At 30.7% G+C, this 26,299-nt stretch overlaps 1 protein-coding gene across 1 annotated transcript; it reads right to left on the reverse strand.

The window, feature by feature from the left end:
* On the reverse strand, positions 1 to 2,644 carry LOC148272384 (uncharacterized). The gene is made up of 3 exons (XM_088240118.1): positions 2,451 to 2,644; positions 1,424 to 1,592; positions 1 to 541 (listed from the first exon to the last, which is right to left on the reverse strand). Exons 1-3 carry the CDS (start codon positions 2,583 to 2,585, stop codon positions 390 to 392), a joined length of 456 nt encoding a protein of 151 aa, XP_088096244.1. The 5' UTR covers positions 2,586 to 2,644; the 3' UTR covers positions 1 to 389.
* Between the last annotated feature and the right edge of the window lie 23,655 nt (positions 2,645 to 26,299).

A 26,299-nucleotide genomic window follows, 5' to 3' on the forward strand; every position in this document is an offset into this window, starting at 1 on the left:
ATCCACCAATTTCTGATGCCAATAGCATCCATATCTCGCTGCAATCCTTCCAGTTATCAGAGTTTGGGTGGCAACGTCTTTCTTGGGGCTTTGTATGAAGTAATATAACAATTAATGACGCATGTAAGTACGTATTGTACGACGATATGATAGTTATCTAGAGACCGGCTGACGTGAAACTATACATTAATTTGGTTAGTAAAAATATATAAACAAGCAAACGTTTAATGTCATACCACAAAGTAAAAAATGCTAGTTATAAAAAATGCTAGTTGAACGTTTTTTCCTATTAAAAAAAAGGAATGATATATTTCGTCAAATTGAGGACATGGTTTTGTAAAAATCTTATCCGAAAAACCCCTGATTCCAAAGTAAACACGGGTGTCAATTCAATTCTGTTTGGATCCAAACTTTTTTATTTCGCTTGCTTTCATGAGAGCGCATTTGGCTAAATCTAGAACTAACTTGCACTTGTCAGCTTCTTTTGCGCTAGCTTGAGAACATTGGTGTATCGATTCCTGGATCATATTCATTTCATTACCTGAGAAAGAAAAACATTAAGGTAAATAATAAACAGTTTAAAATACAAAAGTCACTGCCATGGCTATACGATGTTATTTTTTGAAAATATAATAAAATTAATAAATGTAAGAATTACGATAATTGATGGCCAAAGCTAAGGAATTTTGCTAAAGAAAAATATTATTCTAGCGGACTGTATACGCAGCACATATGTATTTATTTAAAATAAATCTGTACAAGACTATGTGGTACCCAAGTGTTCAAATCCGGTTTTATTGGATTAATAAACTATTGTTTTTTTTAATGTTCAAGACGTTAAATCGGGACCGGACATCATCGAACTATGGTTCGTTTTTAGGAAAGATAATATACAATAATAGCAAGAGTATTTGTCTCTTAAACGTAGTTTCACTGATATGAATGATGTCCTCCAAAGTTATCATGTTCAGCGGCCTGACTGTTCTTCCGATCGGCACGACCAGAGGCAGGTTGCCTGGAAGCCGGGAAGTGAAACAGGGTCAGCGATATCTACTTAAAATTTATACTGCCGACAATTTTTTTGGGAATAAATAATCAATTAAACTTATCTTAAAATTTTCCGACAGACAAGCTAAGAAAAAACATTAAATGCTTTATTATGCTTCATTAAAGAGCAAACAAAAAGTTTTCTTGTTATTTCGATTAGCTGATTTTAAAAGTTTGCGTAAAGATGAATGTACATATGTGTCAGAATCAGCTTAAGGGTGTGTAAGTATGTGATTTTATATTAAAGAATGATGCGCGTTGGATTTAAGGGCCAACTAATAAAGGCCCAGAAGACCTATGGAAATTAACCCGAAAGGTCAACTTAATACATAAGAATTGGCGATACCCGACTGTTAAGCAATTGTTAAATAATTACCAGGAGGGGCAAATTTCTTGACTTCTTCCATAACTTTGGCTTCCTCCACGACGTTATTGGTCAAGAATCCCATATTTGTGCTGATGCAGGCCAAGCTACACCCATCTCCTCCCCACATTTCCATCATATGGGCCAAATGGACTTGACCATTTTCCTCTTTGAGGCCAAGCTATAAATTGATATTTCGATTAATTTGAATAAGTAATATCAAATGTATAGTAATATGTCTATGTTCCAACCAGCACAGAACAATGTTCCCATAGAGTTAAAGCATTGTCAATTTGTAACGAGGAACTTCAGCCCTACAAGAAATTGGATACAAGACATGTATTCTTGCGCGCGGTATGAATATCGTGATTTTGAAAAAAACTATATTCAATTGTAAAAAAACCCTTAGGAACATACAAATATATCATATAAATTGTTTTATAAATATATTATAACGTCAAGTCATGTAATGTATAGTCTGATTAGTAAAATCATCGTTCATCATGTTATTTTTAATGTTGATTTTGAGTTAACATTCATGCCCTAGGCGTAAGCCATTTTGATAATATTTTCTTTTCCAGTGAACGTATTATAAAATCCGTTTCAGTATTAAAATACACAAAACTCGGCGACGGGGTGGTAATTAAAAAAATATTTTAACACAAGCAATCAACTCATTTATTGACGGTAAAGATTGGCTGGAGTTGTGCTTCTTTTTGTTCTGCGAGTTCTAGAACTAACTATCACACGCACTCGCCTATCCCCAGGCTCCACAGATATGGTAATCAGTATGAAGATAAAGCTGATATTTGGATCTGGAAAGCAAGTTTGATTTATTTTTTTCTATCAACACTTTTCTAATAATTAAACAAGTTTTTTGCCTTTTTATATTCATATTCATACGAGTTAAAATTTATATATTTAAAAAATAAAAATTTCATGCATTTTTTTTCAATGTATATTGTTAAGGCAACTTTTTCAGTTTATCTATAATAAATATGACATTATTTTATTTATATTATTATTATTGTTATCAAACCTCGGCTTTGCATTTTCCATAGGCATTTTCAAGGCGGGATAAAATCTGTCTTACAGCGGGGTTCCCCTGTCCATTTAAACTTTTAATATGAATAACCGCTATGCATGTAAATAAAACACACATAGAAAAGCGCATCTTGTCAAAATATATTTTTTTTTAATAAATTTTACACTTGCACGACTGTGTGACGACTACTCAGCACGATTACAAATGGTAACTGGCAGCCGGCTTCGACGAATAATCAGCTTTTATAGAGAATATAATTAGCAGTAAATTGCTGAAATACGCTTTTGTCAAACAAAAGTTTTAATATCATATAATGGATTTTAAAAAAATGTATATGCGTTAATATTAATATTAATATTCAAAAGGTGTCGATCTAAATCAGAACAAAAATAAATAAATAGGAAAAAATATAACAATGTTTGTTTATGTCCAAATGCTTGCAGACCGGCTGGATTTCCTCCCTAGGGAGTTGTTTATATTTAAATTTATTTCAACAGAGAGGGAAAACATTTTTGAGAAAGGAATATGGAAGTCTAGGCATCTACAGGGCTTATGACCTGTCATTGGCTGGTTTAAGTGGCCACTTTACAGACTGTGTAACATTCACCATTCTGCTCATATTTGAACATCATTCATATGTTAATGTTTATGAAGTTAAAGAGCTGAAACCTTTATTTATGCGGGTGAGATTCATCTAATTGAATCTAAAAGTTTTTAAAATAAACATACAGGTATGTTACACCTAAAGGTTATTTTACGCTCTGAAAATAAATTAAAGAGGCTTACTTGATTTATTGTTTGAATAAAACATGTTTCTTAATATTTCTTTGTAACAAGACTTTTTGTATTCATTTAGGTAGAACAATGTCGTTAAAGTTTGGAGATTATTTTACAAGCCTAATTAAAATTATTGAAAAACACGAAGAAAATTGCTTAAGCAGAAAGTGACAGATTGACAAAGTGATTGCGATAATGTTTGTGGAACGGAATATTGAAGGTTCGTATTACACAAAGATCAATCACTGAATCATAATTATTATTTGTTATAAAAGTAATAATTTAAATGTTTTGAAACTCTCATAATTATTAAGAAACCTATACTTAAAATAGTACCATTGTACAAATCGTAATTTGAAAAACAATACCACTCTAGGAATGTAAAACCTCGTTTCTGAATAGCTAGGAATACAAAGAAAAAAATACCCAAACTGTGTATTATCCAACACGTGGTATTTTATTAACATATTTGGCAAAATTGTCTTTTATGAAACGTATAACACGAACATATTTGGTTAAATTATTATTTAAAAACTTACATTTCTTTTTTCCCTAGATTAAGAAACAAAAACTGTATGAAAACAGTAAAAAAATAATTTCTAATGATTTAAAGATGTGTTCTTACACTCGAATATTTTATAGTCCCAGAACTGGTGCCAGAGCGTAAGACTGATCAGCTTGTTTCCACTTCTAGAGTTAGACCAGTTCAAATCTTATATTTGATAATACTTCTAAAAAGTAAAACTGGTATATTCTTCTCACACATGGGGGTCAGTGCTTAATGAGCTCCCGACTCCACGCCAATCTGTGACTTGATGTCTTAATGTAATAACAACATTTTTAAAAACATACACAGGTTCTCAGAAAAAAAACTGTTTTTGAAAATCTTAAAACTAATTATTAAATTAACGTCCTTTTGTAACAATTAATCAGATTCAAAACTGCTTTAAAAAAACATTTAAAACGTAATTAGTAATGATAAAAATACGTCCGGATGAAAATTGAAAAAAAAAACTACTCGGTAATAATTCTGCGTTGGTGAAAAAGCATAGCAATTTCATTAACACGCCAGCATTGTGATCAGCAAGGTTATTATCATTAGTGTAAAAAAAAATCTGTATCAATTCAAATTACGAGTCACATCCATATACCATCAGTTCTGGTTTTAGCTGAATGCAAACCACAATTTATATAACAAAATATATAGATATTTTACCAATCTACGGTAAAATGTCATAATGGGTTGGTCTATATGGTAAAATAAGTAGTAAATTTCATATTGAAAGTGACATTAATGCATTTTATTTGACTTTATTTCAGCTCAGTTATTATGAATAACCTATGTTTATAGGAAAAATGGTTTACAAAAAAAAACGGTAATTTTATGCAACAGGTGCTGATCTCAAATTAAATTTTAAAATATGTAGTTTTTTTTGCACGTTGGCGTTGGCTCTGCAGGGAGAGCATTCCATGTTATAAGTCCAGCAACTACAAACATGAGGAAAATATGGCATTGGACAAACAACGATAAAACTAGGTTGAATGCTGACGAAATGCGAATCTTCTTGGCGAATGTTTAGTCGTAGTTTTAAACAACTTACAAAAGGTACACAAATGTTGATATTTGTGTTTTATTCAAGACTAAGATGAGCAAACGACAAAAAAAAACAAGTACCGCATAGGGTGGGTATAAAGAGTGTAGAGAGAATGAACACTAAAGAACGGTTAAAATTGTTAAGTTCTTTTTTTTTTTTTAATTTATTTATTTCTGAAACAAACACGATCATAGTAACGAACAAAACATAAAGAATAACAAAAAATTACAATACCAATTATGGGTTTCATATAGGAACAAAAATATTAAAAAAAAACAAAACGAGCAGTTGGCTAGGGGGAAAGGAAGTGGCATGGGAAAATAGAGAAGAAAGAGAAGAAGAAAAAATAGTAAGTAAATATAAAACAATGAAAAAAGAAATAAAAATGTATTTAAATGTACACATACAACATACATACATATACAACATACATACATAAACATACACACACACATCCATATATATATACATATATATATGGATGTCTGTATGTATCCATTTATGTGAATATATATCCATATATATATTCACATACATACATACACATACATGCATACATGAACATATACGCATACACCAATGCACATACATACGCGTACATATATATAATTTATAAAAATATTTTTTAAAAAAAACAAAAAAAATGCAACCTTCGGTCAAAGAGGATTGGCCTACTACTCGGTTAAAGTGTACAATATACTTCCATTATCCATAATGACAATAAGTAAGTTCTCACAATATAAAATTGGTATTAAGAAATGGATAGTGGAGGTGATTTGCGCACGGATCGATGAGTGGATCAAGTCAAATAGGTAAAATGTGTGTACTGTTTATGAAATTTGTTCTATTGGTCTATATAAATTGGTTATGTTTTTTATGATTATTTTAATTTTTTATTGTTTATTATATTAATGATAATTAGGTTAATAAGATTAATTGCGTTTTTCTTATTGTAATCGTTACGTTAACTTTGTTAAATAGCTAATCTTAGGCATGTTTCACATTTTGTAAAATGTTTCTCTTGGCACGGGACACCCCAGTGAAGGAACATTATTCTGTATAAAAAAAAAGAATACCCACAATGTAAAACTATAACTAAATAAATAAATAATAGTATAATGAAAACTAACAAGTGAAACAATAGAAAAAAATAGTAACGAAAAATGTTACTCTTGCGACGGCTCTTTCGCAATTTTGACATATTTTTAAAACAGTATTTTCTTTCGTTAAAAAGATCTATCTCTCTAAAAATTTTATCGTATGGCAAACATACTAGATAAATGTTTTTTTTTTTATCCAGATTCGGTACGAATGTTGATAGATGGAAACGAGGGGATAGTTTCTTTGTTGAAATGTATAGAAAATTTGATGCTAGCATTTATTTTTAAATTCCTTTTAAATTTAGGTGTCTGTAGCTTTATGTATTCAAGCTATCGTGCGTTTTATATCTGTACAAAATTAACAAGTCCAACTTATTCCCGAAATTAATTAGCTTGGCTTCCTCCTAGCGGGAAGAAATGGACTGTCAAACTTTGCCCGAGATAATTTAGCATTTGGGAACTTTCGGAATTAATTTTGAAATGATAAATGTCTGCATGTCGTGCGGATTTGTGAAATGATTATAATGATTTTATAAACGAATTTCAACTCATAATTTGTCAGGTGATTCAGTCTGGAAGAAAATTACGGTTTGATTTGCGTGCCTTTGAAGCCATTTTGTTGTCACAACTCGCAACAGAATTGAAGCAATTAAAATGCTGAAAGTAATTGAGTAAAAGATTAACATAAATTAAAATAATGTACTTAAGTTGTATTTTATTACAATTTCTATTGAATTTAAATTTAAGGAAATAATAATTTTACGAATTAAAGTTATCATTTTAAAATACTATAACGTTTATCGAGTCGAAATCACTCATCCAGGGTTCTGGTTTTATTTCACATGCAAAAGGGTATTCTTCATCCATTTGGACACAAACAAAATACACATAAAATATCTATCAGTTCCGATCAACTACCTAGTTTTTTTTTTTTAAGAAATATTTGCGTTCTTATGACTTCCGCAAATATTTAATTTTGAAGGCCATTTTCAACGAGTTGTAAATGGGAATCAAGTTGGGTTAGATAGGGATTCGAGCCACGGACCTTTAAACTGTGGCTCTGAGACTTCATTATGAGTGTGATCCCATTGCCCGGGGTTCGCAACGTGGACGCTTACGAGTTGGACTAGGCAGTAGTGTTGCCGGTGGAATGCAACTGGCCGTCGCAGCATTTTATATAATCACAACTTCCAGCAAGATGTGACTCACTGCGACCCTACTGACAGTTTGAACCCAGTTCGATGAGAATGATCTATATATATTCATATAATTCCTCTGTACGTGTGATGTCACCGTACTCTTCCTAAACGGCTTAACCGATTTACTTGCGGTTTTCAAAGAAATATAGATCTTTGCGCTGTACGTGTTCGTAGATATTAAAATCTTCAATCAAATTTGTTAAAAAAAAGTTAGGAGCATAAATGTTTTATTCATCGATCTACCAGGGTTGCATTCGAGGAGAGTGCATTTGCAAAAAAATGAAAAGATGTTGTTTTTTTGTAAATAAAAAAAGTTCGTTTTTGAATGTTTACAAACAGCATTTGATTTTTGTGGATCTCAATCAGATTCTTTCCTCAAATTCCTTATAATTTCTGTTTGTTTTTTAATTGGATTTTTAGAAACACGATTTTTTTTAAAATTCAATACATTAAAAAAACCTTATTCCTACATAAGTACACCCCTTTGTTGGTAAGACGACCGGAGTTTGACGTTTGCAAAAAGAATGCCAAATTTGATAAAATATTTATTTTATGTTTTGGAATTCAACCATAAACAAGTACCTAGACACCTACTTAAATTCATTATTTAAATATTAACAATCTTTAGCTTTGGAATTTAATCACAAACAAGTACCTAGGTACCTATTTATTAATGAAAAGTCTTTTTCCAAGCTAATAGTAAGAAAGCCATCGTTTGGGCACGACAACGTCTGTCGGATCTGCTAGTACATATATATTATTGAAACTTTTCAAGAATATTCTACCTCGTTTTTTTTTTTTTTAAATGCGTGATCGACCACCACCAACTCTGTTTTGAAGTGTTTTCCCGTAAAATCTGATTGAGATTTACCTGCGCTCAAAGCTTTTACGCTTTTATATTGCTCTACTGAATTTCCATATAAATGTTTGCTGTGATATTTCTATAGAAAAAAAGGTGCCGAAGAAAACACATAACAGCGGTTGGCAACGCTTAACTCTTAAAAGACTGTGGTAAATAATTTCTTTGCGCGCGGTAATGTAACATCGTGTTACCACAAGCAAAAGACAAAACGTTCTAAAGTTCAGACATTTGAAAGAAAAACATGGAGACATACCGTTTAATTGCTCCTTGCCTATAATTCATAAAAATAAACATGTTATTTAGCCGTGTTATAGCAAAATAAATTAAATATCATAAATACGCCGGTTATCGTACATGCGCGCGTCCCCCATCATTGTCAATAACCGACTGAATCTGTTTCACACAAAAATCGGCCACAAAGCAGGGTCTCTGTCTTCCTTGTGTTATCTTCGTGTTCTCTCATGCGCATATTTATTGCTGTAGTGGTGTCACGTTCATTCTCCATGCAGCAAGTGTAAATATTTTCGTATCAAAATCCAGAATTTTACTTCCCAAATCCAATGTAAAAATGTTTATTTAAAGATAACAAAAAAACACAATTTCATAATTTAAACAAATTAAAGAGAAATTATATCAAGTCTTGTATCGTATGTATACTAATGCAACATCACAGCTACAAAAGAGTTGAATATTATTTAACGAAACAATTATACAAAATGTATTGGCATATGGATGTGGGGCGTTAACACTGACGAAAAAAATGGCTGAGAGGCTGTACACCTTTGGACATGTCAACTCTTCCAATTTTCCAGTTTTTGTCTACAGATCTTTGAACAAACTCAAAATATTGATGATAAAACCAGCGGTCCAAGGAGTATAAAAACATAAAAATATGTTTTCTGGCGTTGCCTAGTATGTAGGTGAAATAATTCGGCCAGAATGTCACCAGCATCTATAAAAGTTTTAGATTTTAACTTAACAAAGGTCAACAGATGGAAGAATTGAAGAAATTAAGACAAAGGATGTAGCTCGAGATTTAAAATCCTAAATATTAAAAAAATATTTGATTTTTGTATGACTAACTGAAAGAGATATTTTCTAATCATCAGGAATTACTACTGCCACTACGGTTGCATCGTCTGGGTAGCGTGTGATGTTAACAACCTTATCTCCCTTGGTTCTAGATCTACCACTTCCTCCATTCTTGAAAGTTTTTTGTATATTTATTTTGTTTTTGCACGAAAACATTTTTGGCTTATTTACGAGTATTGTTATGTTATAAAAACCGTATTTTTTGGACTATAAGACGCATGTTTTTAGTCTAAAAAGTAAAAAAAAATTGGTAAGCGTCTTATGGTCCGATGCATCTTACCGTCCAAAACATTTTAATTCATTCATTTCTAAAAATTGATAGTTCAATTTAGGGGTGCGTCTTTAGTCTGATGCGTTCTGTTGTCAGCAAAATACGGTAGTTATAAGAGTGCTTAAATTGCTTTGTTTCTTTTATATTATTAGATGTGCTTTTTAAAGTCCCAAATTGAGTTACAGTAACTTCTGGAAATGTTATTCATATGTATTAAACATACTTTGTAAAATACTGTGTATTACATGAATTATGAAAAAAAAATTTAAATAATACTTCTATATTCTCTTCGGTTTATTTATTCAACACTTTATATACAAAACAATAAATATACATAAAAGGGCGGGCATATTATCTTAAGGCAATTTCTTTCTACCTACCCGAACCGTTCAGATTGAGAAAATTACAAGTTCATGGAAGTATTTTACGGAATCATACTGAATTTTATACAAAATTAAAATAAAAAATGAACAAAAAAAATTAAAAATCATTATACTATAAAGAGAGGAAAGGAGGTGAGAAGGAAAAAAGAAGGAGAAAGGAACCACTCAAATATTTAGATATTGTCATTTTTTTATTTAAATGTAAGTAAAAAAGGAGGATCTGTAACATTAGTAGGTAGGTTATTCCACAATCAAACAACTACAACTGTGAAAGAGGATGCAAGAAAATTAAAAGCATTCTCTCATTACTAGAATGAAGAGATAGTCCATGTTGTGATAAAGGTTGAAAGAGCTCTCTCAGATAAACTGGCGAAGTGGGATTATTTAAAATATTGTGAAGATGTGATAGAATGTAAATATTTCTTCTATGCCTGATATTGAGCCAAAGTATTTGCGTGCGATATTTGGTTATGTGGTCGAATTTGCGAAGACTAAATATATAACGTACACAAACATTCAGCAATCGTTACAACTTATAAAGCAATTCAGAGTATAAATTTGTTAAATGTTCTTCATCTCTGTTGTAATACGTTAGTAAAAAAAAAACATATAATTTCCATGTCTCTTTGTCTCTATTCCGATTACAAGTTTTAGTTTGCTCATACATTTTTATGTCTCTCCGTCTTTATGTCTCTATATACATACTTCCACCCCTTATCCATTTTTTACGTGAACAGAATATGGAAGGAGGAAAAATGGAAATGCCGCGACATTCACAACAATGAAATGGAAAAACATTTATTTTGCCGCCGTTTTTATCGGATGTTTGTTACGGGCGTACCAACCATACACATTGTACTTTATACAGGTACATTCTACATTACCATTCATCGCCTCCAAAAGGTACTCAGGAAACTTCATTAGTACACCAAATCTGTCGTATCTCGATTATTCATCTACATTCTATTATTTTATTGGTTGGTTGGAAGAAATTGCCATTTGGTAATAAGCCCGCCAATGTGCAAATAGCATTATGCACAAAAAATTCAATAAATAAATAAAATGAAATATTTTGGTGTGAAAACACGCTTTTAAATATATATTTTATATCAACCATGTCGCAACTCGAATCAGAGACCTCTTGCATGGTAAACACGGTGATCATTACACCAGGAGGCCGATGATATACATATTAACACTAGGAAATTACACATTTCAAGAGAAACATGTGACATATTGTGAAGAGAAAAAGAATTGTGAGGAAATTGAGAAGAGGGTCGCAGTTTTTAACCTTCTCCCTAATTATAAGTAAGTAATTCCATTGAGCACGCCCCTAATACGTAACGATTCATGTTTTTTTGTTCCTGACCATTCAAATTCGCTTAGAACATTGTTACGTCACAATTATCAAGGCCAAACATGTCACGTTTTGTCATTTTGTCATGTCACGTTGTCACGCGACGTATTTAAAAAAAAAATCTTTTTAAAATTTGTATATGAAAACATTTCTTCATTGATTTTGATATTTCATATTGATTTTTAAAATACAATTGTTTATTCTACATGCATTTCACTTATTTTTATCGGTATTCGTAGTATGTGATACTTTCCTATTAGGTATTTTGTCTTGTTTGTGTTATGCTTACGGCTCCAATAATGGTCTAAATTAAAATCATTATGTTTGATTTAACGCGTTTATATTTTTTTGACGTTTAATCATCAGTGTGGCCATATATGAAGCAAAAGTTAGTCGGATGGAAAAAATAAGCATCCCCGAACTAACAACTCTCTAGGGAATAAAGAAGATTCATAATTACACCCCAGATATCATCTACGGTTTTGATTCAATCCTTTTAATTATAATTTAAGCGAAGAAGAACAAATTTCATAAACTGGAATGTTTCAATTCTATGTCGAACAAATTGGAAATTAAACACAGAATTCCGCACATGGGAATCCAACGCGCTAACCACTATTACATTGAAGACAAAAAACTTCTAAATTGCCAGTTTTATAAGTTTATGCTATTGCCAACTTTATAAAGAAACGAGCCTTAAAAAATAACGGCTACACAATTTACTTTATGCCCCATAAAAATGTTTTATAGATATGGTGACATTTTAAATGCAAACATACTTTAATATTTATAAATGTTACGTCTAAATTTTTTTTAAAAATCAAAATTATATATAACTAAGGGTTTTTAACATATTCTGCTAAATATTACATTTTAAAGTCCTTACTATAATAATACGGAAGTATCACATACTACGAATACCGATAAAAATATATGAAATGGATCTAGAAACTTAAATTGTATTTTTAAAAGAAATTGTTAAAAAATATATCCCTACAAAAACGCGACATGTTTGACCTTGATGTGACGTCAAGATTCGTGATGATATTCTATTTAAATTTAAACGTTCGCAAACAAAGTTTAAAATTTACAAGATCGTGACGTATTAGGGGCGTGACCAAAGCAATGGACCGTTTTCGTGAGAATTCAAAATTATAAATATTTTTATGCTACTAAAAAGTAGTAAAAAAATATTTTTTTTTATTGCACAATATTTTTAAAGACCCGTATTAATTTAAGAATTGTAAAAAAAGTTTCCCTCTTGTATGAAGTTTGTTGCACTAAATTATTGTAGACAATAAATGGATTCAACCCCTTAAGGAGCTGTTATTAACATCTTACAACTGAGGCGAAGAACATTTTAGAGAAGGGAATATATAAGTTTAAGTATTTACAGGGCTTTTGACTTGTCAGTGGCTTGTTTAAGTAGCTATATTCAAGAAACATGAATGTAAAAACATAGACCGAATGATTAATGTTACACAGCGTGTTTAGTGGCCTCATCAACGAGCCAATAACAAAGCATAAGTAAAGCAAATGCCTTCCATATTCCCTTCTCCAAAATGTTTTAAATTATTTATTGTAATATGTTTATGTTAAAAACCCCCTTGGGGTTAATATCCAGTTGTTCTTATTTACATAAATTAAGACAAACTCTAATGAAGCTCTAAATATTCAATTATTTTCCTTTAAGTAATTTTGCTAACTTTATAAAATTATTGATCTAATCACTATTGAATTAAAGAGTTTATCTTTATATTTAGCAGAATATTTATACGATACCTCGTTGAACATATTTTTTTAAATTGAGAATTTAAATAAATGCATAAAAAAAAATGTGCGGGCCTTTTTTTTTAAGTTCATTGATATAGTTTTAAAATAATATTAGTGTTCTAGGAGTAAATTTTAACATTCTCTTTGTAGGATTAAAAATAATGCGATGGAGAGTTACTCTGAAAATGCATTAAAAATATTATAAATGATTTTATTTTTTTTAAAAAACAACAGTTTTGCAAATAACAAATGGATGCAGTTGTTTTTTAGGACCACAACATCAACTGCTGAAGAAAATTTTCCCTACGAGTATTTGAAATAGATTTAAAAAACACAAATTTAAAATAGGCATTTGTTAACATGGAAATAATATTTTTTAATGATAATCAAACAAAGTTAACTCTTAACAGATTCTAACAGATTCTTATGTTGAGTAACATTTTTTAAAACCAAAATTAACGAATATTTTTTTTAATAATACATCGAATGAAACCTCATTTTAAAATTCTTCTAAGCGTATAAAAATAATTAATTTTAAGGAATTATAGTTGAACATGCTATTTTTGAGTAAATATTAAAGAAAAATATTTTTAAATACGTTGATCGTAATAAGCATAACAAATTGAAAACTGTGCCTGCATTTTCATCTTGGATTTACCATAAAAGATGAGACATTTTATGACATCATTTGAGTTATGACAAATGGAAAAATTCACCCGTTCTAACATTTTCTTCCACAAAATGAAAATAAAAAACCTTCAATGCCAAATCACAGGGGATACGAGTTCATATCCTTGTCATAACCATTTATTTTATTCTCGGCCGAAGCCTTAGTCCTTTGAAAAGGGTATCAAACCTTATTTTGTCCACAACAGGGGCATTCTTTTAAATGGACATTCGCCCCTCCAAATACGTGAAACTTTTTTTGTTATTGAAATTGGTATATTTAACCTAACGCCAGATGACATGTTTTTTAGGGAATTTTCGAATTGTCAAATCTAGAAAAATAAACATTCATTTTTAATGACGGATTTTATTTTAACAAAAACTTTTTGTTCAAACATGTTACTATCGCATTTTTTTTTGCAAATAACATTATTATTTTTAGTTAGACAATATTAATTATGTTATCGGTTTACTATTTATAGGCCAATTTCAACCAAAAAAGTAAATTCAAAAATATTTTTAGTTAATTTTTGTAGACAGGCATTGAATTTCACTCCATAGGAGTGTGGACATCAAATGATTGGCAATGAACCTGCCAGTGTGCAAATATAATTGTACATAAAGACAATAAAAAAATTGGTTTCAGCTCTTTTACTGTACAAAACTAACCAGAAAAGCATAAAAGAAATAAAAAAAGCAAGAAAGAAAAAAAAAAATGGATATTTGAATACAGGCATAAATATGAATATAACACGGTGTATAAGGTTATCATTTTAACAAGCCAATAACAGATCATAAACCAAGTAAATGCCTAGACTTAGAAAATTGTAACATACTCTTGTTGAAGATATTTTATGTCTGTTGAGTTTTTTGTATTACTTATATTCAAGTTTTGAGTTAGATAAGGGAAGATAATACCCATATGAAAATGCAGCTCGTAGTAAACGATCAAATTCTTGAGCGAGTGGTTATTACGGACTTTGATATATTGCTTCCCAAATCATCGAACCCTAAGGCCTCGGATCGGCATAGTTCAGCCGTGTAATAGGTTATGTGATTTGAATAATTTATCGGATACGTTTTAGTTTTATGTAAGGGACCAAACTTTCAAGAAAACACGCCTAGAAAAAGCGTTTTTACACCCCCAATCGATTAAGAGCATATATAAAATGACGCTATCAAAAATAGGATTGAAAGGGGTATTTTTGAGAAAATTTGCAGCCTACAATCAAACTGAATTACAAGTAAAAACCTTGAAAATATGTTATGCCTGCTAACAAATAATGCTCCTATGGACTACAGTGATATTTTAAATCAAACCCTCTTCAACAAATTACCTTTCCAAACTACTGTTTTTTTTTGTATAAATTTTGACCAACTTAAACCCGTAATATATCAAAAATATCTCGGCATAATTATACCTATGGATTAAAAATGGGCAGTTTACATCACGTTTATTGCCAAGGAAGCCAACCCAATAATTTATTTGGTTGAAAAGGCATTTCAAAATACGACTCCATACTTGAAATATACAAGATATATGTAAAACCTCTATTTGAGTATATGTACCAAGTATGGAGTCCTTACTTCAATAAAGACATTGAGTGGCTAGAAAAAGTCTAAAGATGTGCTTCAAAACCCCCAAATTACTCAAAAGGATGCCCTATTTTGGAAACTTAAAAGCACTAGGACTTTCATAATTGGAAGAATGACGGAAGAGGGGGGACCTAATAGAAACTTATAAGATATTAAATGATTACAAAAACTGCCCCTGCATCAGATGTATCAAATCAATTAAATCCTAATACAAATTTACGGGGTCATAACTAAAAGTTCTATCGTCCCCAATTCCACCTTAATCCAAAGAAAAACTGCATTTCCAGCAAAAAAGTGTAAAAAAATTTTTAGTGACAAGCTATATAAATTGGCTCGGTGAGTCTTGTAAATAATATATCTGATAGGAAATTCGGCCAATAAGCCCTTATTTTATCGGTCCTTCAAACCTAAAAAAAATCGGCCATTTGGAACTCAGTTAATTAGAAAAAAATTCCGTACAGAGAAGAATAAAATTACTCATTTTGAAAAAGGTCGGAACATCTCGATCGGAGATCTAATAACCATGGAACTTTTAGACTCCGAGTTGTACATATATTACTCCGAGTTGTATATATATATATGCGATCTTATTGGAGACAAATTCGGAGCAGTAGTAAGTCAGGATGTAACCAAATGAAAGCATTTAAGGTTTTTTTTTTAATATGACCTTTTAAATGCTTGTCACTTTTGTAGGCACCGACCGGGCCTGTACTTAATAGAAAAATAATGTAATTGATCGATTTTCTGTGTATGTTTTATTTGTTAATTATTTTAAAATTTTGATGAAAAAACCTTTATAATTTGCGAGAAAACACGCTGTAAACAACTCAAGTTTAAAAATTGGGAATCAAGGAATCGAGTCGGGATAAAGTGGGGTTCGATTCTCGAACCTCTGATCTGTGAGTCCACGACACTAGCCACAGGACCACTATTGAAATTAAATAAGTAAAATATCATATTTTAGGCAGTAAAATTCTGGAAACTAGAAATGTACCTCTAGAATAAAGTAAATGCTTAGTGCTTAATAAATGAACAACGACTAGTTGAAATCGAACATGTTAAATATTTAAGACTAACAATAGTCAGATAATTTTCATGGACAACTTCCATAAATAATGTAATTAGCAAAATTGCAACTTTATCGAGTCTTTTTAAAAAATCAAAAATTTTGTTCCAAAAACGGAAGATGTATGAAGTCTTTATCAAATCTAAAATATGTTAAATGCAACAACTATGGGAAACACGAAACCAAAATGACATAAATAGACTACAACGACAACAAAATAAAATATTGAAGCTAGTATATGACCTCCCTCATCTAAAACCAACTAAAGAACTCTAAAACAACTAAACTATTAAATGTTCATAAACCTTTTCAACCAGAATCTTTGCAATTTATTCATAACAGAGTACAGAAAAAGTTTTTAAGATATATTCAATTTAAATTAGGTCTAAGCTTAGAGTATATATATCTGGTCTGACTGTGTCAGAAATAAATTATAAATCCTTGATGACTGCTTTAAATTTACCATTACTGTCAAGCAGGAGGACAGTAAATGACCTCTTATTTATTTGTCAATTATTAAATAATAAAATAGATTGCCCCGAACTGTTGACTTTAATAAACTTTGGTATTCCACATAGACCAACAAGACTTAATTTTTTGTTTTACAGTCATCATCATGGTACTTATTATTCATTGAATTCACCGATTATTCGCATACAGCGACTCGCAAATCAATACGGTGATGATTTAGATTTATTGTATATCACGCTGCTGATGATTAAGTCCTGTGTTTTGAAAAAGAATTAACAATTTAAAATTTAAATTATGATTAGTTCTTCACTTTTGCTTTAACTCTTTACTCTTGTGTGTATAATTATTTTTTAAATTTCTTATTGTTTAATATTAATATTTATATAAACCATGAAGTAAACTTTTTAACTTTCCTTTTAAAGCACTTTCTTTTTTTTGTTCTTCTCTTTCTCTTTTTTGACTGCTATTTTCTTTTATTCACCTTTTTTTTATAAAGGTAAATATTTATATTTGTTACAGATGTAATATTTCTTTTTTAACATTTAAATACTGTTTATCGTTGTATGCTTTTCTCGACGTTTTTGTTCTTTTTTTAATATTATGTTATTTTTTGTTGTATTTTTTTTCACTTGTTTTATTGTAGTTATGTAAACAGTTCATGGAACCGTAAATAAATAAACAAGCCACAGATATCACTGTAGACAAAGAACTAAAACTTGAAAAGAATATTGTAAAAAACATGGACATAATAAAAAATCATCAGAATAATATCACATACAACAATCAGGACATTGAACAATTGAGACTAATAAACCAGGGACGGAAATGACATAATAAACTACCAGACAAAACTCATACAAACTTTTTAAAAGATGTAAAAAATATTATTATCAACAACAGAGTGAAAATAAAAAAAAAATATTTTTGTAGAATGGATGTAATAATCCGTAAGGGTTAACAAATAAATTTTCAAAAAAAATAAAAATAATACACAAACTGATTACCTGTTAAACGTGTCCAGAAAACTATGCGCGGCAAATTTAATTTTCGGGCGAGGGGCGCTGTGCCAGGATCGCAGAGGCGGCGCGAGGGTGAACACATATTTAGGGGGAGAAAGATCCAGGTCCGAGTAGTACTGAGACATGATTGGCCGAACAGGATGTTTTGATAATCACTTTACAAATATTTGGACATATTTAAAACATTGTTACACATTGACATTTTTAGAGCAGGCACCTTAACACTTTAGTTCTTTATTTATGTCACTGTTTTTATTAGGCGTCTTGACGTAAATCTATTTTTTGTATTTTAATATGCATCAAATTTTTTTAGCATTAACATCAAACACTGATTTGAGTCTAGTAATTTCGTTTATTTTATTTTAAAAATAATAATAAATTAGGGTTGTGAACTAATTCTGTCACCTAGATCTCACCCGCATCACTAAAAGTTTCAGTTCTTTAACTTCACAAAAATCAACAGTTATAAGAATTGAAGAAATACGGATATTTAAACAACGGCAGAATTTTCTAATTTATTTCACATAAATCTTTTTATTTTTCTTTTCTGAATGAATATCTCACTGGACATAACCCGTGTCCAAGAATTTATTTACATTATTTTTATGTTATGTTCTATTAACAGTAGTTGGTATCTATAATAATATATGCGCGAACATACGCACACATAATTGTATGCATAGATATAAACATACAAATTTTTATTTTATTTTATTTTTATTTTTCTTTAATTTTACAATACACCCAAGGGGCATTTAGAAAAATTATACAGGTAAGTACAAACATCTAAGTAATAATTTTAAAAACAAACAACACATTTTTTTTTGTATATATGTAGAAACAAAAAAAACATACTAGTATGCAAAATAAAAAGTGAAACTTTGCATAATAAAAAAGAAAAAAATTGTTTATAAATAAATTTTAAAAACAATAAATATAATAGCTAAAAAATCATAATAGTAGTAATATAATGCACGTTGGTACTGTGCAGATATTGAGCCGAGAATCATGTCACCGTTGTGGGTTATTTGGCTCCTCTACACCGGCCAACTGCCGGTCGTCTAACATCCGCAGGAATACTTATATAGAATGTTACACAGTGTATAAAATGACCGCTTAAACTAGCCAATGACAGATCATTAGTCCTAAGAATGCTTTCACTTCTTTATTCCCGCTTCTAACACATTGTTTATTTCTGTTGTAGGTACCCAGTATGTTAATCTTAATTCCTCCCTAGGATGTGAAAACCCGCCCTTGTCTAGAAATATCACTTGGACAAACTAAAACTTTGTTAGTTTTTAGCGTTATTTTAGAAAAAATGTATCTTACGAGTGTATTTACTCAAATAAAATTGTTTTCTTACTAATGCAATAAGATAATGATAATTAAAGGATGAAAATATCAAAGGGCTAAGATTTTAATCCCGCCCAACCACAAATTGATTTCCATTTTTTCTCAGTAAAATAAGAACTCGTTGAAATGGCCCCAAAAATTGTTATATTTAGAAATAATTCATACAAATGTTCAAAATTGTAAATTCAATATGGGATTGCCCTGAACTATTATCTCTCATCAACAACCAGGGTGCCTGGAAGAATGACTAGACAGGTGCCACCGTTTTGTAACAACAATTCACGGGCAGTGTATACTTGTTATGCCGTATTAAATAGACTTCATGAACTCGGCAATAGTTATTCCTACGTATCTAATATATTTAGTGTAGGGTATTGTTCCTATGGAACAAACCTTTTGAACTTTTTCAAAGATGGTAAATGGTAATTATATTAATTTATTCATGCATTTCATATACAGCTTTTTGTTCACTTTGCTGCCAGCTGTATGAAACAGTACTTATGATTTTCTTGTTGTATTACTGTAGAATGTTTTATTATTTAAACTTTCCACTGAATAAGCTGTATAATTTTTATGTTAATTTTTTTTTATAACTATTGGGTAAAAGGAAATTTATGTTTTAAAAAAACAAAATAATAATAAGCCAAATATGTTAGTATTATAAATGTTTGTAAAAGGCAGATTTGCCGTTTATGTTATGTTTGACGTACAATGAAACAATCATTAAAAACATTCTTATTTTTTTCGTGCAAATAAAATATTCGCAACAGAAGGAATGAGACCACCAAATTTCGAGGGATGCGATGATTCACACAACAGCCGAATTTAATCAGCCCCCGGTAGAAAGAGCATTGTATCGAAACTATTGGATTACTGTAACGAAGTGCTCCGAGTGTTTCTACCACCTACTACACCCCTAATTTATCAATCCACCCCTGTCTAATGTTGACACACCCAGCGAGACAGGAGAAAAGATGGCGCGACATGAAAACATAGAAATACAAACAATATTTGGTAAGATTGATTGTCTGGTGCTGGTGTGAGATGCCGAGACCATAATATTGCGGGGTGATTCATGAAATGACCTAACACGTCGTTACGCGATCAGTCTACCCTTGTTTCTGGTTTAAGACTAAAACAAAAATAGTATACAATAATTAGTTTGTGTGTGAAGTAAAAGATAAAACGGAAAATTTCTTTTATACCTTATTAAACACGCGAGAAATAATAAATAATATAAATATAAATAAAAATATCTGAAAATTGCACAACAGACATTTATATATTTTTTCATCATTTTTAAGTTTCACCCGAGCTTGATAGCCTTATCTATTTCCGCAAACCTTATCTACAAGTAACTAGAGGAGGAAAATATTTTTATTAACTTATTTTCCTATGATAAGAACTTGGAATAACAGGATGTGTGTAAATAGAGATCCCACTTCTGACACCATTTTTGTTATGCCTCAATCCTTTTCAAGAATAAGATGGTAGGTTGTTCTGGTGGAGTGTAGATTGAGAACACGACTTTTAGGGAATTACCAATTTAATATAATTAAAATACACAAAGTATAAGACTGATTACAACAACGTTTAGACAGATGCTAATGTCAAGAAGTCCTGAAGATAAAAGATGGTGAAACAAAGCACGTTTGACTTCATATAGTGTTGATTGACGTCATTCGGGAATTTCTATTTACACATATCCTGTTATCCCAAGTTCTTATCATAGAAAAATAAGTTAGTAAAAATATTCTCCTTCTCTAGTTACTTGTAGATAAGGTTTGCGGAAATAGATAAGGCTATCAAGCTAGGGTTCATAACAGATCGTTTTTTGGATGAACCTACCGGAAGTATTACTAAAATGTTTTTCCCTACAATTTTCCATGCCTATGATTTCAGTAGAATGCAGAAAGATGGCTACGAGCTCACCCAGATTCTCACGGGTCACGGTGGGTTCATGAGCTACCTGCATCGTTTCAAGTTCTCCGAGATCGACAGCTGCCCATGCGACGATGAAACTCTTTAAGGTGTCCCTCACCTGTTGATGCATTGCTCTGTTTCACCTTTTGAAGACAACAGCTAGAGGCGCGATGCAGAAACCTGGGTAAAGATCTTTGCGACATCCCATCGGTGATAGGTAACAAAAAACTCACACGAGAGGTAGTATCATACGTGACTAATATAGTGCAGGTAATTGGTACAATAAACTATAGTAGGGAACAAAATGCCGAACACTCTTCTAGTGGAACGGAAGGCTGGTTGACAACTGTCAACAGGCCGGCTTCTCCTGAAGAGTTTTAAGTGCTTTCCTCTCCACATTAGCAAATGCTGAGAAGTACCTGATTGGCTCACATTAAAATATCCTTCCTGATTCCAACAGTTTAGCTAAAATAATGTAAACCGATAGCAGAAAAATCATCTTTTTTAAATATAAACCTCGTATATTATAAGCACATTATCCTCGTACATTATGCAAGGCTGAGACAAGCATTATCAACAAAATCAAGAAAGGAGCTCTGCGCTGGTTTGGGCATGTAGAACGAGTGGACAGCGAGAGAACGGCTAAGAATATTTACAATGCGAATGTTGATGGATGCAGAAATAGAGGAAGACCGAGAAAGACATGGCATGACCAAATCCAACAAATACATGTCAAAAGTCGAAACAATCGACGCGCGTGCATGAAAAGATGTATGAATGTAGAGGAAGTGAGATCTGTATGCAAATATAGAGTGTTGTGGCGTTCTATCCTCTCTGCCTACCCTTGCGGGGAAACGGCGTGATGGTTTGTTTGTTTGTTTATAGTATAAGCAAGGTAAAAAATAATGCAACTCTCATATAAAAAAATTTAAAAAAAGGTATTCATACAAATAAATGACAAAAAAAAAATCACCTTTTCCTAAATCTAAGAGTCCTGTGTTGAGTTGGGATACAACACAATAGAAAGTGGAAGCGTGCATATTATTAAAGAATATTACAAATAAAAATAAACTACATCTGGACAACACGCTTAATAGTACCGTATATCGGTAGTCAGATGGCACAAGGGATCATCTGTATTTTTGTCTCTGTTTTAGTTTTCAAAAGTTTTAATTAATATTTCAGTAAATACACGCAGAAAAAAAATCAGCGTCATTTAGGATGGTTATTTATTATTGAAAAGCAACAATAAAATATATTAGTTTGTGGATTAAAGTCTTGAAATTGAGACGTTTTTCAGCTCTCCTGAACATTTTTGAAAATTACAGATGGTCCCTTCTGCCATCTGACTACCGATATAAATCTATGCAATGTCTCGCAGCTGTTCCTGCAATGGTCTCTTCCCCTAGGCAAAACCCACCGTTATACAATTCTCCTGAAAATGGCCTTAGTTTTTGGGTAACTTCATATGTTCATCCAGGACATTAAACACTCTTGGGACCACAAAAGAGACATTTCTCTGAGCGAAAGTCGTACGTGTTTCCGGTATTAAATAATTCAAATTACAGGAAAACCTCGGACGAGCATTCTGCTGGGATTTGCTATTGAAGCCACATGACCAGAAATGTGTCAATTACTCGTTTAAAAAAATGAAACAAGCAAAATATTTAATTGCTAATATTCCTATTTTTTGCTAACTTTTTTTATGCGTACATGTATATGCGTTTTTGTCTACATTTTTGTTAATGAACATATCACAATAATAAAATTAAATTTAATAAAATTTTCTTTCATTTTTTTCGCACCACAACAGATCATAAGGCCCAATTACGGTAGTGAATTACATCACAAATCACCCAGGCTTGAGAAAAAATTGATTTATTTTTTTGTGTTCTCACCGGGAATCGAACCTGGAATCTTTTGTGTGTGAGTCAAGCGTCTTGACCTCTACAACACGGAGGCCGCCAAAATGTACATGTGCATGTGTATGTGAGTTTGATATTTGGTTAATTATTATAAAAACTTTATTTTATTTTAGTTTTTGAGTTTTTTTATTTTATTTTTTATAATTATTATTTTCTTCAATTAAGTTGTTCTTCTTATAAGGCTCAATAATTATCGCAAATGTTATACTCGCTGCATATGTATGTATACTTATTATTATGTTATCCGCACTGTAAAATGTACATACATATCTAAATTTAATATCTATTCTTAACTTCTTATTAGTAATATTTATCTTTTAGCTTACGAGAAGGCCTGTAATTGGATCTTAATATATAATTTAACCTACACTGTAATTAATAAATATTGTAATCTGTTGGCTTTCCAAAATAAAATAAAACAAAATAAAATAAAATAAAAAACACAAAAGTATAATATTATATTTTTTGCCCTTGTGCTTGGAGAGTGACGTAGATTGATTTATTAGCACAGGTGTTTATAAGTATTTCATAAATCATGATTATGATAAAATTATAAATAAACTTATCAATGAAACTTCTTGGTTTAGTTTTACTTTTTATTATTTTGACCAACGAGCGCTTTCGCCTAAGTAGGCATCTTCAAGACGGATGAATTGTTTACAATATTTACAGTTTTTATTCTATTCTTAACAAATTTTGAGATAAGATCAAATAAGTATTTTAACAGGGAACAGAAACATAAAAATTTACAACTAGTTTGCTAAACAGTTCATTTTTGGGAGTTCTTGGACCGAAATTGGGCTTTTATTATTTAAAGGTGGGAAAAGAAGAAATAGCGAAATACAACAGAGTGGGACATACACATATTAACAGATAAAGTTACCACAATACTTGATTGGGAGAAGTTTCATTGATAAGTATATTTATAATTTTATCATAATCATTAACTATGGAGTTTTATCAAGAAATATCAACAAAACACATCAATAGTATTTCATAAAATAAAAGTAAAAAAGATTGTCATTGTTCATAAGTCACATAATTTTATATTCAATATATTTATATCTTTTTTTATTTTATTTTTAATAAAAGAACCATTTGCGTTCTTATGATATACCGAAATATTTAATTTTGAGGGTCATTATCAACGAGTTGTAAACAACTCACTATTAGAAAATAGTATTCAACTTGAGGTAGAGCGGGGTTCGAACCAAGGACCTTTGAGCCGTTACTGGCCACGATCCATTTTCTCAATTTCTTTAGGGAGGTTATTAAAGTTTTTTTTTGTATGATTTAATTTGAATTGAATTTTATATTTACTTCCTCTTCCATATTTTTAATGTTCGTTTTCTGTTTTCTTATTCCGTTTCTTTTCAACTTCCGGTGAAACGATTGTTTTTTTTTTTTAAGTATTATTTTTCTTATTTAAAACCCCTAATTATTGTTATTTTTATTGTTATTTGCAGATATTTTTGATGAATTGTTTGATTTTGTATGTCTGAGTTGGTTTCATTAAACAAATAAATAAAATATTTCATCTTTCTCTTTGACACTATGTAGCTATTGAATTTATTAAAATACATGTCATTAAGTATTCATAATTCCTAAATCCAGGCAACAAAAATATACTGCTTGGTTTTTTAAATAGAACAAGAGCAAGAACAAAAAACACTGTTTTCATTGTTTTTTTTTTATTTGTAATAGACTATCAAACTAACCTAAAAAAAAATAAAATAAACAACTCCCTAGGGAGAAAATCCAGCCAGTCTGCAAGCATTCGGACATACTCAAAATATGGCTGAAATAATAATTTTAAATTTTTCACTTTCATCATCGTGCTTTTTTAAATTTTATAATTTTCGACAATTTGTCATTTCATATTAATTTATATACAGGTAGAGTGAATAATTTTATAATCTGTCGAACGCAAACATGCCATTGAAAATTAAGTCTGAGATAGAAGCAGCCAGACGCATGCGCTGCTTGATGTATTGTTGATATATTTATCTACGAAAATCGTGTTTTTATATATCGTATAAATACCTAACTCACGCAAATTAATAAATAAAAGTGTAAAAAACTTCAATAACTAATGCATTCTTTCAGTATAATTACGTAAATTCCACTGGAAAACTTTAGTGAATCGAGGCAGACATTAATATTGGATTACCTTTATGAAATTCCAACCCTTGACATGCTTCAGGTTAATTTCTGATTAACCTACATTCCGGGTGGGTATCGGTACAATATATACTTATGTTAATGCATTAACGGCGGGTTAATTAGCAGAAGCCATTTGAGCGAACCAGGTAATCTGATATTTTTGCATTGTTTTGATTCTAATTATGAAAAATTATTATAAGCATTTATTTTAATTGATAAAAATTAAAATATTTCAGCCATATAGTTAATTTTGAATCTACAATTATTTCAGTTTGTCCGAATTTTTGTAAACAAAGACAGAATTTCACCCTCTAAAAAGCTATTAAGATTAACGTTTTATTAAATTTTAAAAAACGTTCAATCTAAAAATAAAAATAAATTATATGGATGGAATCATTGATGATGCCAGTGAGATTATTCAGAATGATTTAAACTACCAGGCAATGCGTAAAATTACAATATAAATTTTTAAATACTCTTTCATATTACTTTGGGGTGATTATAAATGCTATCTTAATCGGTATGTATCGAGACGGTTTATGTTTTACTTTTCTACTACCTCTATTTACTTCGATATTAAAAAACCGGCCCAGCTGACTTGTCGATACGTTTTCAGGAAGACATAGCTATCGATAAAAAAAATAGGTTTTTAAAAATATTGTCAACATTCCTTCCGAAGTATTGCCATTGTATCTTACTGCGCATGCGTATTATATACTCTCAGACGTCAAATGATCTGACGCATGCCAAGTAGCTATCTCGATTTTTCTAATGTTATTCGGTAGATGGCTATCAAACATTAATCCAAGTTCAATGACAAATAAAAAGTTTATTAATTATCTTACATATTTTAAATAGGCTTGTGTGATAAAATGTAGTAACCTAAAAACGACTAAAAAATGCAATAAATTGCAATTGAAGCAAAATGTAATCGCCGGAATATGATTTTTGTAAACTTATGGTATGCAGAGACCATGGAGTATGGATGCCTCTCATAGCTATCGACGAACTAAATTCAAAATTCGAAGATACAGGGTCGATAGTGTGTTATCACTTGGGCGAATACATTTTCAACTATATTGTCATTGTGAAGGTATGGCTTCCGTATTTTCCTATTGTAATCGCCCTCCAATTGATTTTATTAACAATATCTAAACATTAAGAAACAACACTCGAAATTAAGACAACTTCAAACATTATTTTTCATTATTATTAATTAATCATTGGAATGAATTGAAGAAAAATATATTTA

The sequence above is a fragment of the Micrasema longulum genome, unplaced genomic scaffold (genome assembly GCF_059751315.1).
Source record: "Micrasema longulum isolate JH-2025_06_02 unplaced genomic scaffold, ASM5975131v1 h1tg002347l, whole genome shotgun sequence".
Taxonomy (NCBI): Eukaryota; Metazoa; Arthropoda; class Insecta; order Trichoptera; family Brachycentridae; genus Micrasema; species Micrasema longulum.

Bases quoted from the DNA above. Each gene is read 5' to 3' on its own strand.
- LOC148272384 (XM_088240118.1), bottom strand. From the start codon at position 2,585: ATGCGCTTTTCTATGTGTGTTTTATTTACATGCATAGCGGTTATTCAT. The intron at 1,593-2,450 runs GTTTGATAACAA...ATCAATTTATAG, and splicing joins ATGGAAAATGCAAAGCCGAG to CTTGGCCTCAAAGAGGAAAA. The intron at 542-1,423 runs GTAATTATTTAA...TTTCTTTCTCAG, and splicing joins CAAGAAATTTGCCCCTCCTG to GTAATGAAATGAATATGATC.